The 24,868-nt window shown below is 45.0% G+C and overlaps 1 protein-coding gene across 1 annotated transcript; it reads left to right on the top strand.

Moving 5' to 3' along the window:
• Positions 1–7,727: 7,727 nt before the first annotated feature.
• On the top strand, positions 7,728–24,620 carry PROSER2 (proline and serine rich 2). The gene is given in 4 exon segments (XM_083366190.1): positions 7,728–7,955; positions 7,961–8,017; positions 16,840–17,083; positions 19,949–24,620. Coding segments are annotated over 4 exon segments (1,398 nt in total). The 5' UTR covers positions 7,728–7,883; the 3' UTR covers positions 20,974–24,620.
• The last annotated feature ends 248 nt before the right edge of the window (positions 24,621–24,868 follow it).

Here is a 24,868-nt window from a genome sequence, read left to right as displayed (position 1 = left end):
TAAAATGTAATTTCGGCCTCAGCTCTCGAACCACCAAGTCCATCATTTTGTTGCTTTGTCGTTGTCTTCTCAGTTGTGTCTGCAAAGAACATGGTTTAAAAAAACCCATTACCAATTAATAAATAAAAACTCATTTTGAAAGCCAGGCAGAGTAGACACCAGGGACTGTTTCCCAGGGCCTCTGGGTGCCCTTGAGTGTCAGGCTGATTATTCCAGATTCAAGCCTGGAATTTGCTCTGGGCCCCGTGAGAATCCACCTGCTGTGTTAGTCAAACATGGATGTTCTGAAATTCTTTCTTTCTTTCTTTCTTTCTTTCTTTCTTTCTTTCTTTCTTTCTTTCTTCCTTCCTTTCTTTCTTCCTTCCTTCCTTCCTTCCTTCCTTCCTTCCTTCCTTCCTTCCTTATTTCTTTCTCTTTCTGATGCTTTTTCTTTCTTTCTTTCTTTCTTTCTTCCTTCCTTCCTTCCTTCCTTCCTTCCTTCCTTCCTTCCTTCCTTCCTTCTTTCCTCCCTTCATTATTTCTTTCTCTTTCTGACGCTTTTTCTTTCTTTTCTTCCTTCCTTCCTTCCTTCCTTCCTTCCTTCCTTCCTTCCTTCCTTCCTTCCTTTCTTTTTGGTTTTTTCTCTTTCTTTCTTCCTTCCTTCCTTCCTTCCTTCCTTCCTTCCTTCTTTCTTTCTTTTTTCTCTTTCATGTTCTTTCTTTTCTTCCTTCCTTCCTTTATACCTCTCCCTCCCTCTTTCTTTCTTTTTATTGTCTTTTTCTTTCTTTCCTTTCACTTCCTTCCTTCTTTTTTTTCTGTCGCTTCCTTCCTTTCTTTCTTTCTTTCTTTCTTTCTTTCTTTCTTTCTTTCTTTCTTTCTTTCTTTCTTTCTTTCTTTCCTCTTCCTGTAATTATTGAATTATTTTTTTTAAGTGGAACAGACTAGAGTCCTTCCTCCCCCCCCCTTTACGTTTCATGCAATAAATGTCAGGGCGATCAAACATATTATTTCTGAACTCTGGTTCACCAAGGTCTCTTGCAAGTAGCTTGTTTACTCTCTGTACACTGTTTTAGCAAGACAGCTGAAGTCAGGGGAAAAAGGGTGCACGATTACACCTTTCCCTTCAAAACAGAGAGCAACCAGGTTGGAGAAGGGGGTCACAGAAGGAGCGCTGAAAAAGAGAAGATTCCCTTTGCTTATGTTTTTCCTCTCTGTGGCCTTGTCCCCAGCCCTACTCTGCCCTGTGTTTACCAGGCAGCAAATATCTTCTGTTTTTGGCAAAAAAGTGAGTGTTTCTATTGCTCAAAAGACTGGCCAGCTATTTTTAAAGAACCCAGGGTTTATTTCTTTCAATTTACACGACTGCTCATCTCAAAATCCTGACTCTGGGCAGTTAATGAGGGTTAAAATCATCATAAGCAACCACAACATCATAAAATATCTAATTGGCAGCTGAGATTAAAACCCCCAAAGCGTCAAAAGCACCTTGCCCTAGAAATCCATTTTTGAATTGGTAGGAAATGTCTTTTCCTTAGCTTCTTCTTGTTCAGGTTTTCCTAATTATCTTTTTTTTTTAGTGAGGTACTTCTCCTTTACTTGTCTTATTCCCCAGTTTTAGCAGCACCTGAAAACCTTGAGAAATGTTTAATTTTAGCTGACTGCCCTAGAAATGCAGGTGTTATTGGTGACTTAAGATTTGTGAGGGCCTATTTCAAATCTAGGGACACGGTGGCTCAGTGGGTTAGGACGCTGAGCTTGTCGGTCAGATGGTCGGCAGTTTGGCGGGTTGAATCCCGAGTGCCGTATAACAAAGTGAGCGCCTGTTACTCATCCCAGCTTCTGCCAACCTAGCAGTTCGAAAGCACGTAAAAATGCAAGTAGAAAAATAGGGACCACTACGGTGGGAAGGTAACAGCGTTCCGTGCGCCTTTGGCATCTAGTCATGCCGGCCACGTGACCACGGAGACGTCCTTGGACAAGCGCTGGCTCTTTGGCTTTGAAACGGAGATGAGCACCGGCCCCTAGAGTTCGAAACGACTAGCACGCATGTGCGGGGGAACCTTTACCTTTTATTTCAAATCTGCAAGTCCTCATCAAAGTGTTGCAATCAACCAGCGAGAAAGTAAGCATACAGAAATCAACCCCTTAACTATCAATTCTTCTTATCTCTTGGGCATATAGTTCATCTATTGTAATGTCTCTGGTTGGACGGCATTAATGAACTATAAATAAAGCAGATATTTGTTTTGATTCTGAGCTTCCTCGTTGTGCAATGCTGTGATACGGCTGGTTAGAGTTTTAGCTTTGCTTTATTCAGAAACACCCCCCACCCCCCGTGTTTTAAAAGTGCTTAGTACAAATTGTTCTGGCTTTGGATGGTGTTTCAATCTGATAGCTTTTATTTATGAAGCTTTAAGGGTACTATTTCCCATCATCCCAGCAGGTGTATGGAACTTGTTTCAAACTGGGGTTTGAACTTGAAAGGCAGGATTTGGGCAAACCATCATCATGCTCAAGAAAAGAGAAGCAGTTTGGTCTAGTGATTAAGGCAACCAGGTTAAAGACCAGGAGAACGGGACTTCTAGTTCTGTGTTAATGCATCAAAGCTGCCTCGATGTCTTTGGACCAATCACTAGGAGACGATGTGTTCTAATCCCGCCTTAGGCGTGAAAGCGTGTAGTAGGTTACCACTCCCTGGTTCTGGAAAGTTCTTTGACCTCTCATCCTAGATAACATCCGAAATCTGCCTATGGAGATTCTCAGTCATCCAGATCATGGTTGTCCCAAAGGTGCTTTTTTCAAAAGGCAACTGGACTTCCTTCGTTTTTCCTTGAAGACATTTCGCTTCTCATCCAAGGATCTTCTTCAGCTCTTAGATGAACTTCTTGGATGAGAAGCGAAATGTCTTCCAAGGGAAAACGAGGGAAGTCCAGTTGCCTTTTGAAAAAGCACCTTTGGAACATCTGAAGATATTACCTAGTTGGGTAATGAAACGTCTGCAAGAAAACCCAAGCTCAGAGAGTACTAACAACCCCACAGTTCAAACCTGAGCTACAAATATTCTCTTCCGTTGATTTGCTAGTTACCTAGTTAGGTAATGAAACATCACAAGAAAATAACCCAAGTTGTCAGATCTAAACTCAAGAATGACACACGGTGATTCTTTCAAGCTAAGTTCCTTATTCCACAGGGACGCGGTGGCTCAGTGGGTTAGGAGGCTGAGCTTGTCGATCAGAAGGTCGGCAGTTTGGCGGGTTGAATCCCGAGTGCCGCGTAACAGAGTGAGTGCCTGTTACTCGTCCCAGCTTCTGCCAACCTAGCAGTTCGAAAGCATGTAAAAATGCAAGTAGAAAAATAGGGACCACTCCGGTGGGAAGGTAACAGAGTTCCGTGCGCCTTTGGCGTCTAGTCATGCCAGCCACATGACCACGGAGACGTCCTCGGACAAGCGCTGGCTCTTCGGCTTTGAAACGGAGATGAGCACTGGCCCCTAGAGTTGGAAACGACTAGCATGCATGTGCGGGGGAACCTTTACCTTTACCTTTTAGTTCCTTATTAGTGCTTCACACCTACAGACAAATCTTACCAGGCACTGCATCTACACTATACTTTATGAACTATTAGGGAGAGGCTGTCTTCACCCTCTTTCTCTCGTATGTAATGTTCAGACTGAACTGTCTCTTCTTCCTCTGGAATGCCGCCATTCCCATCCTGGGAATTCATCTCCTTACTATATTTCATCAAACAAGCTGAGAGAACAACAGTACATTCACAGTTTAGCCTGAGCTACAAATGTTCTCTTTTCTTGGTGTCTCTCGTAGCCATAAGAACAGCAGGTTCTCCTTTAAAAACTCAGATACTTTGGCCACCTTATGAGAAGGAAGGACTCACTGGAGAAGAGCCTAATGCTGGGAAAGATTGAGGGCAATAGAAGAAGGGGATGACAGAGAATGAGGTGGCTGGACGGAGTCACTGAAGCAGTAGGTGTGAGCTTAAATGGACTCCAGAAGATGGTAGAGGACAGGAAGGCCTGGAAGAACGTTGTCCATGGGGTCGCGATGGGTCGGACATGACTTCGCAACTAACAACAACAACAACAAATAGAATTGGTCATCTTTTGGGATGACTTTCAACTTTCCAAGCTAGCTTCCAATCGTGGAATCACCTGATAGTCTCCTCTCCACGTCCTAACCCAGTTTACCTACTCAGCCTAGACAAGTTCAGCTTGGGACTGCTGAAACATTTGAGAAATATCTTCTTTTTATTATGGAAAAAAACAATTGTTTACATGAGGCCAGCCTCTTTCCCCTACCCCCCACCCCCCCGAAGTGAGATGTTGGATTGTGCCCAGTTCTAAATTGGATCCAATGACATGGATTAGCTCTTCCTGTTTAACCCGAGCGGCGAGGAATCCTGCAGAGATCTCTCATCCTTCCACAACAGCTTTCTGGGCACCAACTGTGTAAGCTCCGTGGTCAAGAAGTTTAATTTTTCATCTGAGTAAATGTCAAGAGGAGAACTTCAGACAGCCTGTTTCAGTGATGGAGCGATGCTCTTTGCATGTGAACCACAACATTCAGCTCATATGCAAGTTGGTCAAGACAGACAAAGCAAAGTGTGTTTGGTTGTCCCAAAGGTGCTTTTTCAAAATGCAACTGGACTTGAAGAGGCTTCACTTCTCATCCAAGAAGCTTCTTCAGTTCTATTCTTCCGGAACTGAAGAAGCTTCTTCGCTGAGAAGTGAAACGTCTTCAATGAAAAACGAAGCCCAGTTGCCTTTTGAAAAAGAACCGTTGGGGCAGCCATGACCTGGATGACTGAGAATCTCCATAGAAAAGTGCATGGTTCTTTCCCCTTTGACATATCCCTGCTCTAGGGCTTAAGGGCAAACTAGACTATCTAATAAATGGGCTGGATTTCATAATGTGGGAATGGCTTAACCCAGGCCAGAGGGAAAAACCAGTTTCATAAGAGTAGGCTAGCTTGACAGGCACCTCCTTGTAAAAAAATAACAAAGGATCTTCTGATACTTTAGTTTTATTGCATAGACATTATACAGCAAGTTCGAGTGGAGTCGCAGATTTCTGAGAGGCAGGGGGTCAAAAAAGGCCAAAGATGGCAGTTATGACTATTATTAATAGTATGAAGAACAGTTGCAGGTGTTGAGTATATGTAATTTAATGAAAAGACGGTCCAGGGGTGACATGAGAGCAGTGTTCCAATATCTTAGGCAGACATGTCAAACACAAGGCCCGGTTCCGACCCGCGAAGTGGTTTCATGTGGCCCGCGAAGCCATCCTGGAAACAGTGAGGGAACAGCCCCCACTGCCTTGGCCCTGGCCCAGAGACCCTCCTTCTGCCAGAGACCCTCAGATCTGTCCCACTCCTGCCCAGGCCCCCATAGGCACCCTTGATGCGAACGATGTAGAGCTGGCCACGCCCACCCAGTAGGCCATACGCACTCTAGCCACGCCCACCCAGTAGGCCACGCCCACCCTGGCCATACCCACCCGGCCCCCTGAGGGCAACCGCAATGCTGATGCGGCCCTCAGTGAAATTGAGTTTGACACCCCTGATCTTAGGGATTGTCACAAAGAAGAGGGAGTCAAGCTATTCTCCAAAGCACCTGAAAGCAGGACAAGAAGCAACGGACGGAAACTAATCGGGGAGAGAACTAACCTAAAAATGTCCTGAAGTGAGAACAATTAATCAGTGGAATGACTTTATCTCCAGAAGTTGTAGGTGCTCCAACACTGGAAGTGTTTAAGAAGAGACTGGGTAACCATTTGTTTGAAATGGGTAAAGGGTTTCCTGCCTGAGCAGGGGGTTGGTCTAGAAGACCTCCAAGGTCCCTTCCAACTCTGTTATTTTGTTATTATTAAATTACATTTGCAGACTGCCAAAGTCCTAAGAACTCTTGGCAGTTTAGAGATCAGATATGCAAACAACACTACCCAATAAGTTAAAAATATTCAAATACAACTTTTACCAAAGGAATGGCAACACAGCAGAAAATTAAATTAACCAAATCGAATGATAAGCAAACCAAGCTGGACCTGGATGCCTTCTAGACAGGGTTTTGCTTTGAGCAGTTTCCAAACAATGGTCAGAGTGTCCAAGTAGACTAAAACTAAGATTGTTGGACAGGCAGGCACAAAAACAGCCAGAGAAGCCTGGGAAACAGGCCCCTTATCAGTCAACAGGAGTGCTGATTTATCAGGTACTTAGAAGGCGAGGGTTGGGCAGCACAAGCAAATGACAGCTAATGACCTAAAAGCCAGCTATCCACACACCCCAATCAACATCTAAAAAGCCACTTGCAACAGGCACTATAGATACCATGCACAGAACAGCACACACTCTGCTAGAGAGTGAAGATGGCCTCCAGCACGGGTCCGAAAGCTCAAAGGGACAATACCTCTGGTCCCAGTGACCGACCCAGATTGGATTCTAAAGATGTCTCATTCTGAAGTTCTTCTGGACTTATGACTCCAGCTGGAGCAGCAGGTGGAAACCATGGCAGGAAAGTCTTTGGCCAACTTTGGTGGCTCTGCCAGCTGTGCCCCTTCAAGAATAGGAGGTATAGAAGATAGTAGCTCAGCTCCTTGTCATCTCTCAGGTAGACTAAAACTAGACTGAAATTCACTTTTCATGGGCTGCCCTTGAAGACCGAAGTTGAAGCTAGCCTGGAATCCAGATGTTTTTAAGAAGAGATTGGATGACCATTTGTCTGAAATGGTATAGGGTTTCCTGCTTGAGCAGAAGGTTGGACTAGAAGACCTCCAAGGTTCCTTCTAACTCCAGTTGATCAGTGCCATTCATTCAGTAGAATAACACTTCTTTTGACAGCAACACAGAAAGCCATAAGGCAGGGGTCTTCAAACCTGACCCTTTTATGACTTGTGGACTTCAACTCCCAGAATTCCTCAGCCAGGCCCGCTGGCTGAGGAATTCTGGGAGTCGAAGTCCACAAGTCATAAAAGGGCCAAGTTTGAAGACCCCTGCCATAAGGTGTTAGCCAATTCTTATGTTACGAACCTACAAATGTAGGCTAACCAACACCATCCACAAAAGAACAGTTCCTACAGTCAAGAGGATGGTCACAGCTGCACAACTGAAGATGATCGTGTGATTGTGACCTACATTTTTGGCTGTTTTGACCCCATCCCTGGAAGACACCTTGGTGTTAACCCCTCTCTCTTTCACTTGCATCTTGATTGTGACATGCCATGGTTCTCCAGTCTGTAATAAATCAAACTTTACAAATTATCGAAACTTGGTCATTAGCTCCCTTGCCTGCTGCTTTGCTGTCAGGAAGCTTAAACCAATCTCTTCCTTTCTATAATTTACTCTGCCTCTGCATTCTGAGCAAGTGATTAAATTAATAAGTTTATCATATTCATTGAATGCTTCAAGCATCTATGGAGGTAAATAGAGCATTACTAATAAACAGTATTGTTGATTGAATCTGAATGTCTGCAGAGCACAATGGTTAACAACAAAACCCATCAGGGATATATCTCTGTCTGTTGTTTGATATATATGTCTGTGAGTTAAATCAGATGAAGAAGCATCCAGAGGGGAAGGGAATACAGTTTGTTGGTCTGTAGGACTCACAATACTCTGTTAAAATCATTCCTAATTTCATTTCAGAACAATACATGTCGAGAGTTTTGTTTTTAATTTAATGACCTTTCTCTCCTCTTTATCCTTTTTCTTCTTTCTTTCTTTCTTTCTCTTTCTTTCTTTCTTTCTTTCTTTCTTTCTTTCTTTCTTTCTTTCTTTCTTTTTGCAGAACAGCTGGGAGAGAAAAATATTGAAAATCTCTGCTTGAGATTCGTAAGTGCTCCACATCGTATGAGGAAGAGACTTCCTGACAAAAAGGGCCACATCTCCTAGGTGGGATGCCAAGAAACATGGTGTCAGACTTCTCAGGAATGGGATATGACATTCCTTCTGAGGTCCAGCTTGGAAACTTGGAAAAACACATCATCTTGAGAGTGGAAAAAGTTGCCCAGGTCGAAAATACCCATCTTTGGTAAGTATTTGGAGATGGAAGAGTCTTTTAACTTTTATATTATATGGCTAGAATGTCTAGTTTTTGGGTTGCAGTCTTGGACAAGGAATGACACCTTGTTGGTAATTTATCTTAATAATAATAATAATAATAATAATAATAATAATAATAATAATAATAAGAAGAAGAAGAAGAAGAAGAAGAAGAAGAAGAAGAAGAAGAAGAAGAAGAAGAAGAAGAAGAAGAAGTTGGAAGGGACCTTGGCGGTCATCTAGTCCAACCCCCTGCTCAGGCAGGAAACCCTATACCATTTCAGACAAATGGCTGTCCAGTCAAGCGGTGGAGCATTCACCGCTTCTGGAGGCAGGTTGTTCCACTTATTGGTGGCCTGCTTTGAAAAATTTTATTTTATTATTTGTTAGATTTTTTTTATCCACCTTTACACCTAGGCACCTTTTAAGTAGCTCAAGGCAGTATATACATCCACAATATCCTTCCTTCTCCTATTTTCCCGTAACAGCGCTCCTCTGAATGAGTTGACTGAGAAAGTGACCCAGTCAGTTTTCATGCCTAAGGTGGAACTAGAACTCACTGTCTCCTGGTGATTGGCCCAAGGACAGCTGAGTGGCTTTGGGCCAATCACCAGGAGACAGTGAGTTCTGTTCCCACCTTAACCATGAAAGCTGGCTGGGTGACTGGTGCCAATCATGAGGAGACAGTTGACTTCTAGTGCTGCCTTAGACGTGAAAGCCAGTTGGGTGACTTGGAGATGGTCCCTCTCTCTCAGCCCAACCTACCTCGTAGGGTTGTTGTTATGGGGTAAATAGGAAGAAGGAGTATTATGTATGTTTGGTGCCTTGAGTTATTTATTAAAAATAAAGGTAGGATACGGATAAGTGAAAGCCACCTAGTCAAGTTTTCCACATGATGGGAAAATTGCTCCTTCTTGGGAACGGCGAGGTAGCTCAAAGGGAGAAATAACACTCAATTTCTTGAACGCAACAGCCTCAGAACCACATTTCTCCCCCCCCCCCAAAAAAACCCCTTTGGATGCATTCTCAGAGGCCTTCTAAATGTTGACGCTGAACTGCAATTTACTCATCTGACTAAATGATCAAACCGTTGCGACATGAGCAATGTCGCAAAAGTAGCACAACCTGTCCATAGCAAAGGTGACATGGCTGGAGCATCTTTGACGTAAGGTCAGATTTCACAAAGTGAGAGGGGCCTTCTACGAGAGGAATTCTGGATGCACAGAAGCCATCCTTGTGGTTCGAAGTGGGGAGAAGCTGGGTTCCCAGAAAGGAAGGAGGAGGAGGAGTAAGAGGCAACTCAGCTCAGATATTGTGTGTGTGTGTGTGTGTGTGTGTGTGTGTGTGTGTGTGTGTGTGTATGTGTGTGTGAGAGAGAGGGTGAAGACAGCTCCTCCCTACTAGTTCCCAGAGTACAGGTAGTCCTCGACTTACAACCCCAATTGAGCCCAAAGTTTCTTGCTATGCGAGACAGTTGTTAAGTGAGTTTCCCCCCTTTCTTGCCACAGTGGTCAAGTGAACCCTTGCAGTTGTCAAGTTATTAACACGGTTGTTAAGTGAATCTGGCTTCCCCATTGACTTTGCTTGCCAGAAGGTCACAAAAGGGAATCACATGACTCCGGGACACTGCAAGCGTCATATATATGAGTCAGTTGCCAAATGTCTGGATTTTAATCATATGACCAGGAGGAGGCTGCAGCAGTTGTAAGAGTGAAAAACGGTCGTAAGTCACTTTTTTCAGTGCCATTGTAATTTCAAATGGACGCTAACGAATTGTTTTCAGTTTAAGGACTGCCTGTATATACTTGACGTAGATAATAAGCTGCTTCAGTTTGGCAAGAGTCCGTCTGTAGGTGTGAAACAATAAGGACCTCAGCTTGGAAGAATCTCAACATGTCATTGTTGGTTTGGGGGCTTGTAGGCCCCGGAGCATCTGAGCAAAAACCTTTGACGTCAAAGCAGAGCTGATTCTCTGTCTGTGCATTTAATTATTAGCTTAGCCGCATCTTCATGCCTGTTTCATCCTTAAGTGTGTGCCCAGAAGGGTGAGGATATTGCTCTGAGCTACGCAAATTGCTCCATTCTTATATCATCCGGCTTCCTAACTTGCTCTGTGGTGCCTAATTTACTCTTCGGCTTTTGGTGTTTCGGATGACTGCATTAATTGGCATAAGGAGGGCTGAGTGATGCTTCTGCTTGTCTAATAAGCATGTGAGCACCGAACACCCAAGCTGGCTGTGGATGCTTTGGGCTGCAGACGTGTGTGTGTGTGATCAAGAACAAGCATGTCGTTTTGTTCTCCGTGCTACAAACCGGATTTCAAAGCTGTACAGTCTGATCTGCAGCAGTCCAGGGGCATCACTGTTTCCCCATGGTTATTTTTCCCCTGATCATTTCTCCTCCACATTTTGCCTGGAGAGAGTAAATAGTGTGAAGCTTCTTGCCCATTCATCTGGAAAACGGGTGGTTCTAGACTAAAGGAATTGCCCCTTCCTTTATAAAACGGGTGGGTTCTGTGCGGTGAGCATCTTTCTTCTGTAAAACAAGTGTCATTTAGATTTTCGGGATCTGGCCCTTGGATCTCATAAACAGGTGTGTCTCTGGGCAGTCTGTTCCTGCTCCTTCATTCAAAATAGGGCTGGTTCTAGGCTGAGGATAAGGCCCCCATTCCTCTATAAAATGGGTGGTTCTAGACCAGGGGTGTTAAACTGCCGGCCGGAGGCATCACCAGGAAACCGTGCCCATCCCATTGCCGGCAATGGAGAAAAAGCTTCGATAGGTCATGCGACGTCATGTGATGTCGTGAGTTTGACATGACTGTGAGTATCGTCTGCGTTCTTCTGTAAAACAAGTGTCATTTAGACTTTCTGCATCTGCTCCTTCCATCTTGTAAACAGGACTGGTTCTGGGCAGTCTGTACTTGCCCCTTCATCCAAAATAGGGCTGGGTTCTAGGTTGAGGGTGTCCCCGTTTCTCTATAAAATGGGTGGTTCTAGGCCAGGGGTCGGCAACCTAAAAAAGAAAAAGAGCCACTGGGAACCGGTTCCATCACAAATTAAAAAAAGAGGGAGCCGCGTGCGTGTGTCCATGCACGCGCATGTGCAAAAAGGTTTTTTGCGCATGCGCGGACGCACGCGGCTGCCATTTTTTAAAAAATGAGATGGAACCGGTTCCCGGTTGCCCGACGGCCCGTCTGCAAAGCTGCCGCTTTCGGCAGCTTTGCAGACGGGCCCGTGGCAGCTTCCTCAAAGAGCGGCGCCCCTGCCCATTCCGAGAGGTGCGCGCGCACCTCTCCGAACGACCGGAGGTGCGCGCGTACCTCCGCGCGAATGGGCAGCGGTGCCGCTCTTTGAGGAAGCTGCCGCGGCCCGTCTTGTGAAGCTGCCAAAAGCGGCAGCTTAGCAGACGGGCCGCGGCAGCTTCCTCAAAAAGAGAGGCGCCCCTGCCCATTCCGAGAGGTGCGCGCGCGCCTCTCCGAACGACCGGAGGTGCGCGCGTACCTCCGTGCGAAGGGGCAGCGGCGCCGCTCTTTGAGGAAGCTGCCGAAAGCGGCAGCTTCCTGAAAGAGCGGCACCGCTGCCCGTTCGCGCGGAGGTACGCGCGCACCTCCCCAAAGGTTTGGGGAGGTGCGCGCGCAACTCCGGTCGTTCGGAGAGGTGCGCGCGCACCTCTCGGAATGGGCAGGGGCGCCGCTCTTTGAGGAAGCTGCCGCGGCCCGTCTGCTAAGCTGCCGCTTTCGGCAGCTTCACAGACGGGCCGCGGCAGCTTCCTGAAAGAGCGGCACCGCTGCCCATTCGCGCGGAGGTACGCGCGCACCTCTCCAAAGGTTTGGGGAGGTGCGCGCGCACCTCCGCCCATTCGGGGAGGTGCGCGTGCACCTCTCCAAATGGGCGGTGCCACTCTCCATTTGGAGAGGTGCGCGTGCACCACTGCCCGTTGGAAGAGGTGCGCGCGCACCGGGCGGCTGGGAGCCGCAAGAGAGGTGCGCGTGCACCACTGCCCGTTGGAAGAGGTGCGCGCGCACCGGGTGGCTGGGAGCCGCAAGAGACGGCTCAAAGAGCCGCATGCGGCTCCGGAGCCGCAGGTTGTCGACCTGTGTTCTAGGCTGTGAGCGTCGTCTGCAATACTTCAGAAAAACAAATGTCATTTAGACTCTATAGATCTGCCCCTTCATGCAAAATAGGAGTGGTTCTGGGCTGCCACTCTCTCAGATGGGTGGTTCTAGGTCATCCTTATTCTTCTGCCAAACAGGAGGTGGTTCTAAGCTGTCTTCATCTGCCTCTTCTTCTTGCAACCTTCTTAAAATTGCTTTCAAGTCTTTGCTTGGTATGTGTTGTTTATTTCTGGGTGCTCTGTCTGAAATCCCTACTGCCGGATGAAAGCTGTCTTCTGCCAAGACGAAAAAGCTGGTCCACCCAGTCTTGTAATTCTATAATTAAGTTGCTCTTTTTCAACGTTGTGTTTGGATAAATTGAGTTAAGGGATTTATTTGTATGAGTTTTAAGGCAGGGTGGAAACAATATAATTGTGCACAGCACTTAGCAAGTTGCTGTGATGTACTGTTTCAGCAGCAATTAAGTGATTTCTGGCGATAAATTGTCCCAGCAATTTGACTGAGACAGGCGAGAGAAGTTGCCTTCTCTCACCCCCACTCCAATCTCAAAAAATAAAATTAAAGTACAAATTCAAATTATTCAAATATTGCAGTTTCCTTTCAGTAGCAGCCAAAGGAATATCTCTAATATGGGGTCAAATCTTTTTTTTCAAAGTCTGGACACCTTCCCAATATGTATTCTTCTGATTTCAAAATCAGAAGATGGCCATGATGGTGGGGAATTTCTGGGAATGGACCTTTTGGAGAATACCTAGTTTGGAAAAAAAAACCAGAACTATCTAACAGACTAGAGAAAGAACTTGCAGCATGCACAGAAAAAACTAGCAGGAGATCATTATTTAAATTATGTTAAGAAAAGTTCTACAAAATTGGACCAGAGGCTTACTTAATCAATCTTTCTAGTCTCGTGATAATTGGGCAAATCCTTCTGAGAAGCCCAGAAACCGTGATGGAATGTAGTCTGGATTCCCAGGAGGGAGGGATTGCATTCCAAAAGGAGCAAGGGACAACTTTGTTCAAATAATTTGTGTGAGAGAATGCGGGTGAAGACAGCTCCTCCCTAATAGTTCCCAGAGTGTATGTTTTATAGGGGTGTTAGCATGCTTTAGTTTGGCAAGATTCTGTCTGTGGGTTGAGGAACAAGAAATCTGCTTGGAAGAATCGCAACATGTCTTTCTTGGTTTTTTGAGCCTGACACTAACAGAAATAAGCACCACTAGCATTTCCTGTTTCTTTTGTGCCATTTCACTTAACATCTTTGCATAACACACTGCACTCAAGAACAAGGCCCAGTTATGATTTAATACAATGGCCCGGTTCATACAATGTGCAAGGTGGCTTCCATAAGAAGTCGAATCATCAAGAATCCGTCCTTGTTTTAGCCTGGTCTGGCTTGTGTGCAAATCCAACTGTGTTGAGAAGTGTCAAGTTGACGTTGGTACTCTTACCCTCATTGGGTTTACCTTCCATGAAATTGCTCCCTTTCTAAAGTCATCCAAGAACTATTGTAATTTCAATAGATGAAATCTGCTCTGGGTGAAGAATCTACTTTGGTCTGGTTTTGACTCTTCTCCATTCAGGTTGATATTGTGACCGTGATTCCTGTATGAGTGAAAGACAAATCTCTTCTTAGTCCTTCCCTCCATAACCTCCATGACTTTATGTGTCTCACCATCTCCCTTCTCATTCTTCTTCTTCTTCTTCTTCTTCTTCTTCTTCTTCTTCTCCTTCTCCTTCTCCTTCTCCTTCTCCTTCTCCTCCTTCTCCTTCTCCTTCTCCTTCTCCTTCTCCTTCTCCTTCTCCTTCTCCTTCTCCTTCTCCTTCTCCTTCTCCTTCTCCTTCTTCTTCTTCTTCTTCTTCTTCTTCAGCTGAGTCCTAAACGTGGTCAGCAAGAAATTCCTTTTTCCTCAAAAGAAGGTTGTTTCTGCCCCTTGATTACCTACTTGGTTTTGGAGTGTTCTTTTTGAGATAACACAGCCCACAAAGGTTCACAATATTCCAAATATTACTCCATTTACTGTTGTTCACTTGCTAAATCATGTCCGACTCTTCGTGACCCCATGGACCATAGCACGCCAGCCCCCCCCCCCGTCCTCCACTGTCTCCTGGAGTTTGCCCAGATTCATGTTCATTGCTTGATGACACTGTCTAACCATCTCATCCTCGGCTCTTCCCTTCTCCTTTTGCTTTCTATCTTTCCCAACGTCGGGGTCCTTTCCAGTGAGTCCTCTCCTCCCATTTGTTGGCCAAAGGATTTGAGCTTCAGCTTCAGTCTACATCCTTCCAAAGAACAGCCAGGGGCTGATCCCCTTTAGGATTGACTGATTGGATCTCCTTGCAGTCCAAGGGACTCTTAAGAGCCATCTCCAGCAACACAATTCTAAAGCATCAATTCTTTGGCGTTCAGTCTTCCTTATGGTCCAACTCTCACAGCCATACGTTATTACTGGGAAAATCATAACTTTGACTATATGGACTTTTGTCGGCAAGGTCCGTGTCTCTGCTTTTTAATATGCCATAGCTTTCCTCCCAAGGTGTGAAGGTCTTCTAATTTCATGGGTGCAGCTGCCGTCTGCGTTGATCCTGGAACCCAAGAAAATAAAATCAGCCACTGCTTCCACTTTCCTCCCCTTCTGCTTGCCAGGAAGTGATGGGACCATTATTCCACTTCGCATAATCAGAGTAAAGTCATTACAGGTGGTCCTCCCTTAACAACCAGCCTCATGACATAGCATCACAAAGGCCTCAAGGAGGACCGGCCCGGCTGCACCAAGGCCTCCCCAATGCCACCAGCTGCTTTGGCTGGGTGCACCTCAGCAGCCACGGGAAGAAGATGGCGAAGGTCAGGCTGGGGTCAGCAAGGGTGGGCAATGGTGGCTTGCAGCCCAAGAGATAGAGATGAGGGGGACATAGGAGGGGGAGAGTCAAAGTGGAGCTGAGTGCAGCAGGGCAGGAGAAGCATAAAGTCTTCACCTAATGACCTAATAATCTAATAACCACCAGCAGAATGCCATCACTAAGTGGTGCAATCACATGATGTTTTGCCTAATCCCCGCCTTGTTTGGCAACAGAAATTCTGTCCCCAGTTATTTTTGTAACTGGAGGACTATCTGTATGAGGAGGAGGAGGAGGAGGAAGGGACCTTGAAGGTCTTCTAGTCCAACCCCCTGCTCAGGCAGGAAACCCTATACCATTTCAGACAAACGTCTGACCAGTCTCTGCTTAAAAACTCCAGTATTGGAGCATTCACAGCTTCTGGAGGAGGTTGCTCCACTGATTAATTGTTCTCACTGTCAGGAAATTTCTCCTTAGATCTAGGTTGCTTCTCTCCTTGACTAGTTTCCATCCGTTGCTTCTTGTCCTGCCTTCAGGTGCTGTCACCCCTAGTCCTTCTCTTCATTAGACTAGTTCAGGGGTAGGCAACCTCGGCTCTTTTATGACTCATGGACTTCAACTCCTAGAATTCCTGAGTCAGCTATGCTGACTCAGGAATTCTAGGAGTTGAAGTCCATGAGTCATAAAAGAGCCGAGGTTGCCTACCCCTGGACTAGTAAAGGTAAAGGTAAAGGTTCCCCCGCGCATGCGTGCTAGTCGTTTCCGACTCATCTCCGTTTCAAAGCCGAAGAGCCAGCGCTTGTCCAAGGACGTCTCCGTGGTCATGTGGCCGGCATGACTAGACGCCAAAGGCGCACGGAACGCTGTTACCTTCCCACCCCTGGACTAGGCAGACCCAATTCCAGCAACCGTTCCTTGTGTGTTTTAGCTTCCAGTCCCCTAATCATCTTTGTTGCTCTTCTCTGTACCCTTTCTAGAGTCTCAACATCTTTTTTACATCCTGGTGACCAAAACTGGATGCAGTATTCCAGGTGTGGCCTTAACAAGGCCTTGTAAAGTGGTATTAATCAAGTGATCTTGATTCTATCCCTCTGTTAATGCAGCCTAGCACTGTGTTGGCTTTTTTGGCAGCTGCAGCACACGGCTGGCTCCTATTTAAGTGATTGTCCACTAGGACTCCAAGATCCCTCTCATAGTTGCTACTATTATATAGTTTCCTTCAGGGTGTAATATAGCATATGCATGTGGTTCTGTTCTTGGCCTTACCAGCTTTTTTATTGCATTATTCTGGTGATTTCTGATTTCTGGTTCAAAACTGTGGCTTCGTTAAGAATGATTTGAAAATAATTGGGAAAGGTGTATCTTCGCATATAACGTTGACTGGAAAAGTACTGTATAGAGGCAGACCTTGACTTAACAACCACAACTGAGCTCCAAAAGTTCTGTTGCTAAGTGAAACATTTGTTACGTGAATTTTGCACCATGTTACAACCTGTCCTGCCACAGTTCTTAAGTGAACCACTGGATTGGGTAAGTTAGCAACACGCTTGTTAAGTGAACCTGGCTTCCCCCATTGACTTTGCTTGTCGGAAGGTCGCAAAAGGCGACAATCACGTGACCCCGAGGCACAGCAGCAACGGTCATAAGTATGAACCAGTTGTCAAGCCTCTGAATTTTGATCATGTGACCCTGGGGATGCTGCCACGGTCGTCAGCGCAAAAAGCGGTCGTAAGTCACTTCTTCCAGTGCCCTTGTAACTTTCGAACGGTCACTAAATGAGCTGTTGTAAGCCGAGGACTTCCTGTCCTGTCTCATCTACAAACTCTCATCTGGGTTTGTTTGCCTTTGTGGTTAAACCTTAGGATGAAGACGAACGCTTGAAAGATCTCACTCACGAAGAAAAGGATGTCCTCCTTTTTTTCGAGGAAACGATTGATTCCTTGGACGATGAGGAGGAGGAGGAGGAGGAGGAAGAAGCCTTGCGTGACAGCGGTGTCTTCTGCCATTCCCCAAAGCTGATGGAAGAAAGCACCCCCGACCATTCAGGATTGGAAGAGCTCATAGACCCAGTCCTGTCAGCCCCACGAGAGAACAGCACCGAACCAGGTAAAGTGGAATTATTTGCACAGGTGTGAATGTGTGTTCTGGGAACTCAACAGGTTGTCTTCCGAGAGGATTTAGGTTGCCCAGTTGGAAGGCTCCTTGGGGGCTTGGTTGTTTCCTTGCAGACGTTTCATTACTCAAACTAGGTAACGTCATCGGTGCTAGTAAGTGTTCAGCAAACCCTACTCCAGTGATGGCGGACCTTTGAGAGGCCGAGTGCCCAAACTGCAACCCAAAACCCACTTAGGTATCGTCGGGGGCCGGGTGGGCGTGGCCCATTGGGTGGGCGTGGCTGCGGTGGTAACGGCAGACTGGGTGGGACTAAAAAGTTCAATCAATCAATCCAACTTTGCGAGATCTTTTTTTTTCCCCAAGAGAAGTTGAAATTGATTGATTGAACCTTTTTTTTTATTTTGCACACGGCGGTGGAGGCCTAAAGCGAAAAGGTTTTATAAAACCCAGCTGAAGGCCTAGGACTGGGGCGAAGGCACACATGCCCACAGAGAGGGCTCTGCGTGCCACCTGTGGCATGCGTGCCATAGGTTCGCCACCCTACTCCCTTACACTGATGGCGTGACTTAGTTTGGTACTGAAACGTCTGCAAGAAAGCCACCCGGCTCAGAGAGCACTGGGGACCCCTCTTTTCAACCCTGAGTACAGATATTCTCCTTGTATCGGTCCTTTCTTGATTCATGTCAGAAGCACCTACACGTTATAAACGTATAACATTCAGCACTGAGCAGAAAAAAATAGGTATAAAACAGGTCGTAGAAATATAGCACCTGTAAAAAGTATGTAGAATAAGTAGGATTAAAACTAAATGACATTCGCTCGGGAGGAGGTCTTCCTCCGTGCATGTTAAAGGACGTTGTATGCCCTGTACCATAAAAGAGTCTTTTGACTAACGACCACGATTGAGCCCAACATTTCTGTTGCTAAGTGAGACATTTGTTAAGTGAGTTTTGCCCCCTCTAAACCACCTTTCTTGCCACAGTTGTTAAGGGAATCACCGCACTGGTTAAGTTAGTAACATGGTTGTTTTAAGTGAACCTGGCTTCCCCATTGACTTTGCTTGCCAGAAGGTTGCACAAGTGGATCACATGACCACGGCGTACTGCCACCGTCATAAGTACGATTTAGTTGCCAAGCGCCTGACCTGTAATGCTTGTAAGTGGGAAAAACGGTCACAAGTCACTTTTTTCAGTGATGTTGTGACTTCGAGCGGTCATTAAATGAACGGTTGTAAGTCGAGGACTGCCTGTGTATAGCAATAGCACTTAGACGTATATACCACTTCCTAGTGCTTTGCAAGGGACGCGCTGGCTCAGTGGGTTAGGACGCTGGAGCTTGTCGATCAGAAGGTCGGCAGTTTGGCGGGTCGAATCCCGAGTGCCGCGTAGCAGAGTGAGCGCCTGTTACTCGTCCCAGCTTCTGCCAACCTAGCAGTTCGAAAGCACGTAAAAATGCAAGTAGAAAAATAGGGACCACTACGGTGGGAAGGTAACAGCGTTCCGTGCGCCTTTGGCGTCTAGTCATGCCGGCCACATGACCACGGAGACATCCTCGGACAAGCGCTGGCTCTTCGGCTTTGAAATGGAGATGAGCACCGGCTCCTAGAGTTGGAAACGACTAGCACGCATGTGCGGGTGAACCTTTACCTTTACCTTTTATATCGATATCTCTCTATACTGTATATCTATATACCTATATCTATCTATCTATATCTATATCTATATCTATCTATCTGTCTATCTATCTATCTATCTGTCTGTCTGTCTATCTATCTATCTATCTATCTATCTATCTATCTATCTACCTACCTACCTACCTACCTACCTACCTACCATCTATCTATCTATCTATCTATGTATGTCTTGAGTGTTTTTGAGCATCTCGTCGGCCCAAATACGGGCGAAAACTTTTGCCTGTAACATGCAAAGCAGCCCAGTTTCGAATCTCAGAAGGGTATGGCTGACTGATGAGAGCAAAGAAGCTTGAAATAGCTATATCAGTCTCCCTTTAATTCTTTGTCAGCAGTCCAAATTTATTTAATTTATATATATATAATTTAAGGATCTCACTTTTCGGAAAAGGATGTAGAACCAGTTTGAGTCAAATCGTGGATTTTTTTTAAAAAAGCTAGGAAATATTTTGGGATTGATTTTAGGGTGGTCTTAATCTGTTGTCGATGAGACAGGGCACATCTCTCTTCTTTTGCAACTAGACTAGACCATTCCACAAAGGTGCTTTTCCAAATGTCAACTGAACCTTTTTTTTTTCCTTGACAGTTTTGCTTCTCACCCAAGAAGATTCTTCAGTTCTGACTCGAAGAAGCTTTGTGGATGAGAAGCAAAATGTTTTCCTGGAAAAAACTCCAAGAAAGTTCAGTTGACTTCTGGGAAAACACCTTTGGGACAACCATGACCTGGATGATTGAGAATCTCCATAAACATATAGACCAAGGGTGTCAAACACAATTTCATTGAGGGCCGCATCAGCATTGCGGTTGCCCTCAAGGGGCCGGGTGGGTATGGCCAGGGTGGGCGTGGCCTACTGGGTGGGCGTGGCTAGAGTGCGTATGGCCTATTGGGTGGGCATGGCCAGCTCTACATCGTTTGCATCAAGGGTGCCTATGGGGGCAGGAGTGGGACAGATCTGAGGGTCTCTGGCAGAAGGAGGGTCTCTGGACCAGGGCCAAGGCAGTGGGGGCCGTTCCCTCATTGTTTCCAGGATGGCTTCATGGGCCACATGAAACCACTTCGTGGGCCGGATCTGGCCCCCGGGCCTTGTGTTTGACATGTCTGATATAGACCATTCCACGTAACCTCTAAAATAGATCTAATAGGTTATTTTCTTTTTTCTTCCTACTATCAGAGGAAACTTGGAAACTGGATGAGCCAAAGCTGGAGGATGCTGAACCTTCAGAGGAAGAAATCCATGTTAATCCAGTTTCTCTCCAGCCAACACTGCCTTCAGCACCCCCATTGCCAGTCTGTGAGATGTATCCTGTTCAGCCTGCTGTACTTCATCCAAAGCTCCTTCTCTCCATCCCCACACCACTTCTGATGGCCGAGAAATTGTCTGAGCAGCTGGCGGAAGGCAGTTCTTCCTCGCTTCCTTCTTCAAAGGAAAGGAAACCCAACGAGAAGAGGACCATCCCCACTTCCTCCGCCTTCTGCAGTAGGGAGCAGGTCAAGCCTCGTGCCCTGCCTCCACCTGCTCCCAAAGTCCAGAGATTCCCGAGCAACATCAGCTTCACCAACACCAGCGAGCGGGAATTCAGCAGAATCATCTCCAAGGCAGCCGTCAATGTTCAAGAGCGCAAGGCTCAAGTGTTGGCCAACGTCAACCTCAAGGCCAACATCAACGCTTCAGCCTTGCTGATAAATGAGTTGGAGGAAAGACTGCAGAAGCGTGGGCTCCTGGCTTCTAGCCAGAGCTCGTCCTTAGGAGATTTACCTTCTGAGTCCATGGGCCACGAACCCTCGAGTAGTTTAACGCTGATTGAGAAGACTCTTGCTCGGGCCCACCTTATAAACCCTGTCAACGTCCCCTCCACAAAGGACGGGAGGTCCGAACAAGGACACGGCGGACCAAATGGCTATCAAAACATTCATGAAATCATGAAAAGGGATCCTGATCTGTTACCCACCCTGAGCAAAACAATGACTTTCAAGCCGGAGCCTGACCTTGTGGATGGCAAGTCTGCTCAGCCAAGTATTTCTGGAGAACCCCAACAAGACCTCATCCTTGACATACAGAGACGGTTGAGCTCATTGCCCAAAGCTGCAGGACTCCATTCCAAGGGTATCACAGTACAATTTTCCGGACGTGGATCAACAGAAGAAGCCCGGAGGGAGGCTCTACGAAAACTGGGACTTCTGAAAGAATAGTGGAATAGAGTGACATCTAAACAACATGATGTGCCTGAAGACAGATTCCAATGAAATCCATTCTTTATTTATCGCGCAGGCTGAGGAAATATTGAGTGATGGAGCTCCACGGTTCTCTGCTGGCGTTTGGGGTGGGGGTCCTTGACGTGAACTCACAGTGCTTGTTGAAGACTTCGAGGCAGTTCCTAAAAGCCCTTGTGAAAGTGAGCGTGTCAGGCTAAATGAAGGTCAGTGGGCAGTTTGTGTGTGAGCCGTGTTTGTGTGTCACTGGCAAAGCACATCAGAATCGCTCGGATAAAACCGAGAAAATCCCGAGGGGCCCGAAGAAGCTTCTTGGATGAGAAGCGAAACATCCTCAAACAAAAACAAGAAAGCCCAGTTGCCCTGTGGAAAAAAAATAAAGCATCTTTGGGTCCCAAGAGGACTGCATTAAGGAATTCTGTAAGGATAAATGTATATATTCACACCTATTGGACAACTCAAACTTGTAATAAACTTGCTATCTCTTGATTGTCACATACCGCACTGCAGATCGCTCCTTTTGCAGAGTGACTGGCGGAGACTGTAGCCATCTTTTTCGGGATGGTCGATGACCCAAAATGTATAGGATCTTCTGGATTGTACAAAAGGTCCTAGTGCTGTTGAAAATCAGTTGTGTAAAAATGAGGGGGGGGAACCCCCAATATGTCATAAGTCCGGGTTGCAATCTTGGGCACCCCACAGTTCTGATCTCCAAGGCATCATGTTGAAGCATATCTTGACCTGCTCTTTCCTCTACCATCTCTAATGCAGGATACGCTACCTGTATTAAGGTAGCCTATCCCAACCAGACTGCCTTCCAGATGCCTAGGGAGCTGAAATCCACACATCTCCTAGAACTGTACATGACGACCTACCGAAGAGCGAAGGAGTTAATGAAATAAATAGCTGATACAGGTAATCTTCGACTTACAACAGTTCATTTAGTGAAGGTTCGAAGTTACAACGGCACTGAAAAAAGTGACTTATGACCATTTTTCACAGTTACAACCACCGCGGCGTCCCCATATTTATGGGATCAAAATTTGGATGCTTGGCAACTGACTCGTACTTATGACGGTTGCAGTGTCCCTGTGTCAGGTGAACCCCTTTTCTTTTTTTAAAAAAAACTTTATTAAATTTATTATTTAAAACAAACGGACTGACATACCTTCTTGTCTACAATATTCATATATATATGTACACATAAATACACTTAAGATACAAATCAATTAAATATAATACAATACTTAGAACAATCAACCAATCTATAAGTTCTAACAGAGACCTTCCTTTTGTTCCCGCCAAAGATAAAATTTATTCCAAATTTTGTAGTAACCTGATTGGTCTTTATTTTTAATTTCCAAAGTTAATTTATCCATTTCTGCACATTCCCAAATTTTCCTTATTACCTCGTTTTCTACTGGGATTTCACCCCTTTTCCAATTCTGGGCAAATGACATTCTTGCTGCTGTAATAATGTGAATCATCAAATACAACTCGTCTTTAGGGTATTTCTCTTTTGTTATGCCCAATAGGAAAAATTCTGGACTGAACTCAACTTCTTGTCTTAATATTTCTTTTAGCCATGCCAAAATCATTTGCCAAAATCCTTGTGACCTGCTACAGGACCACCACGTATGAAAGTATGTACCTAATTCTTCGGAGCATTTCCAACATTTGGGAGATACTGTCTTATACATTTTGGCTAAACGTACTGGAGGAAGATGCCATCGGTAGAACATTTTGAATAGGTTTTCTTTGTAAGATGAAGCCAATGTTATTCTTTTATTTCTGTCCCAGAGCGTTTGCCATGTATCAAGGTCAATGCCATGTCCCAGATTTTTAGCCCAAGTCAACATAGGGTCCTTCACTTGTTCCTCGAACAACTTGTATCCCAGAAGCAGATTATATAATTTCTTTATCTGTTTATTATCTGGGCCCAATAATATTTTGTCCAAGGCTGTTTCCTGGGTATTTATCCCCCATTCTTTTTTATCGTTCCCGAATCTTGATTGAATCTGTAAATAGGCCCACCAATCTAGTTTTATTCCTTGTAAATCTAATTCATTTCTAGACTTCAATTCCCCCTCGTTATTCATGATATCCTTATATGAAATTGTGTTGCCCAAATCAAATAGATTTGGATAAACAATCGCTTCGAGAGTGGATAGCCAAACTGGTACTTTAGTATAATTGTGAGTTCTAATTTTGTTCCAAATGTTAAATAGTGCTTGCCTAATCCGATGTTTTTGAAAGTGTGAAAATAATCCTTGTTTCTCAGTCCATAAAAAGGCGTGCCAACCAAATTGTAAATCATGACCTTCTAAAGTCAGTAATCTTCTATTTTTCAAAAGTATCCATTCTCTAATCCAATTTAACGCCGCGGCATGGTAATATAACTCCCAGTCTGGCAATCCAAAACCCCCGTTTTCCTTTGTATCCTGCAAGTATTTCATTTTGATTCTTGGTTTTTTCCCTTGCCAAACAAAATTTAGTGATACTTTGTTCAGATTTCGGAAGAATTTGGAGTCAAGTTGTATTGGAATATTTTGGAACAAGAACAAGATTTTGGGCAGGACATTCATCTTGATAACCGCAATTCTCCCCAATAATGAAAGGTTCAGCTTTCCCCATCTTTCCAAATCACCTTTTATTTGTTTCACTATTTTATCATAGTTATCTTCTTTAAGTGAGGTGCATCTAGCCATGATATTGATTCCTAGGTATTTTATTTTTTTGACTATTTCTATGTCCATAATTCCAGCCAATTTTTCTTTTTGCTTATTAGTCATATTTTTAACAATCATCTTAGTCTTATGTCTATTTATTCTCAATCCAGCAACTTCACCATATTTAATTAATTCTTCCAGTAGTTTTGGTCCCGTGTGGTATGGGTCCTCCATGATAAAGACCAGGTCATCCGCAAATGCTTGGAGTTTAAAGGTTTCCTTTTTAATAGCTAATCCTTTTATCTGTGGATCATTTCTAATTGTTCTCGTTAGGACTTCTAGTGTCAATATGAACAGCAGTGGAGATAAAGGGCAACCTTGCCGTGTTCCCTTTTGTATTTGAAATTTCCTAGATGTTTCCCCATTAATAATTACTTTTGCTTCCTGGTTAGTATAGATTGCCCTAATTATGTTTATAAATTTTTCACCCATATCCATAAAATTAAGTTGTTGATATAAAAATGACCATTTTACATTATCAAAAGCCTTCTGGGCATCTAGAAATAGTAACGCCATCTGTTGTCCGCTATGTAGTTCGTAATACTCTAACGTATCCAGTATTACTCTAATATTATGTTTAGTTTGCCTCTTAGCAAGGAAGCCATTCTGGTCTACATGTATAAAGTCATTCAGGAATCTTTTAAGTCGTTCAGCTATGATTGTTGTGAATTGTTGTGAACCCCTTTTCTGACCTACTGACAAGCAAAGTCAATGGGGAAGTCAGAGTCACTTAACAATTGTGTTACTAGCTTAACAACTGGAGTGATTGATGCAACAACTGTGGCAAGCACTGTCGCGAAATGGGGCAGAGTTCACTTCACAACTGTCTCACTTAGCAACAGAACCTTTGGGACTGCATTGTGGTCGTAAGTCCGAGGACCATCTGTACTCACTCTAAGGCAGGAATAGGCAGCCTTGGCTCTTTTATGACTCGTGGACTTCAACTCTCAGAATTCCTGAGCCAGCCATGCTGAGGAGAAAGGGAAAGGTTTTCATGCTGAGCCATGAGTTGAAGTCCTAAAAGAGCCAAGGCTGCCTACCCTTGCTCTAAGGAGTACACAAGAGTACTCCAACTTATAGCCGGAGGTGTACAGGCTGTCCTGTCTTACTTCCAATCACTGAAGATCATTTTAACCAAGCCTTGC

Source organism: Vipera ursinii (genome assembly GCF_947247035.1).
Source record: "Vipera ursinii genome assembly, chromosome: 6".
NCBI lineage: Eukaryota > Metazoa > Chordata > Lepidosauria > Squamata > Viperidae > Vipera > Vipera ursinii.
The sequence above is the reverse complement of the archived record's forward strand: the minus strand, read 5'-3'. Positions and strand labels throughout refer to the sequence as shown.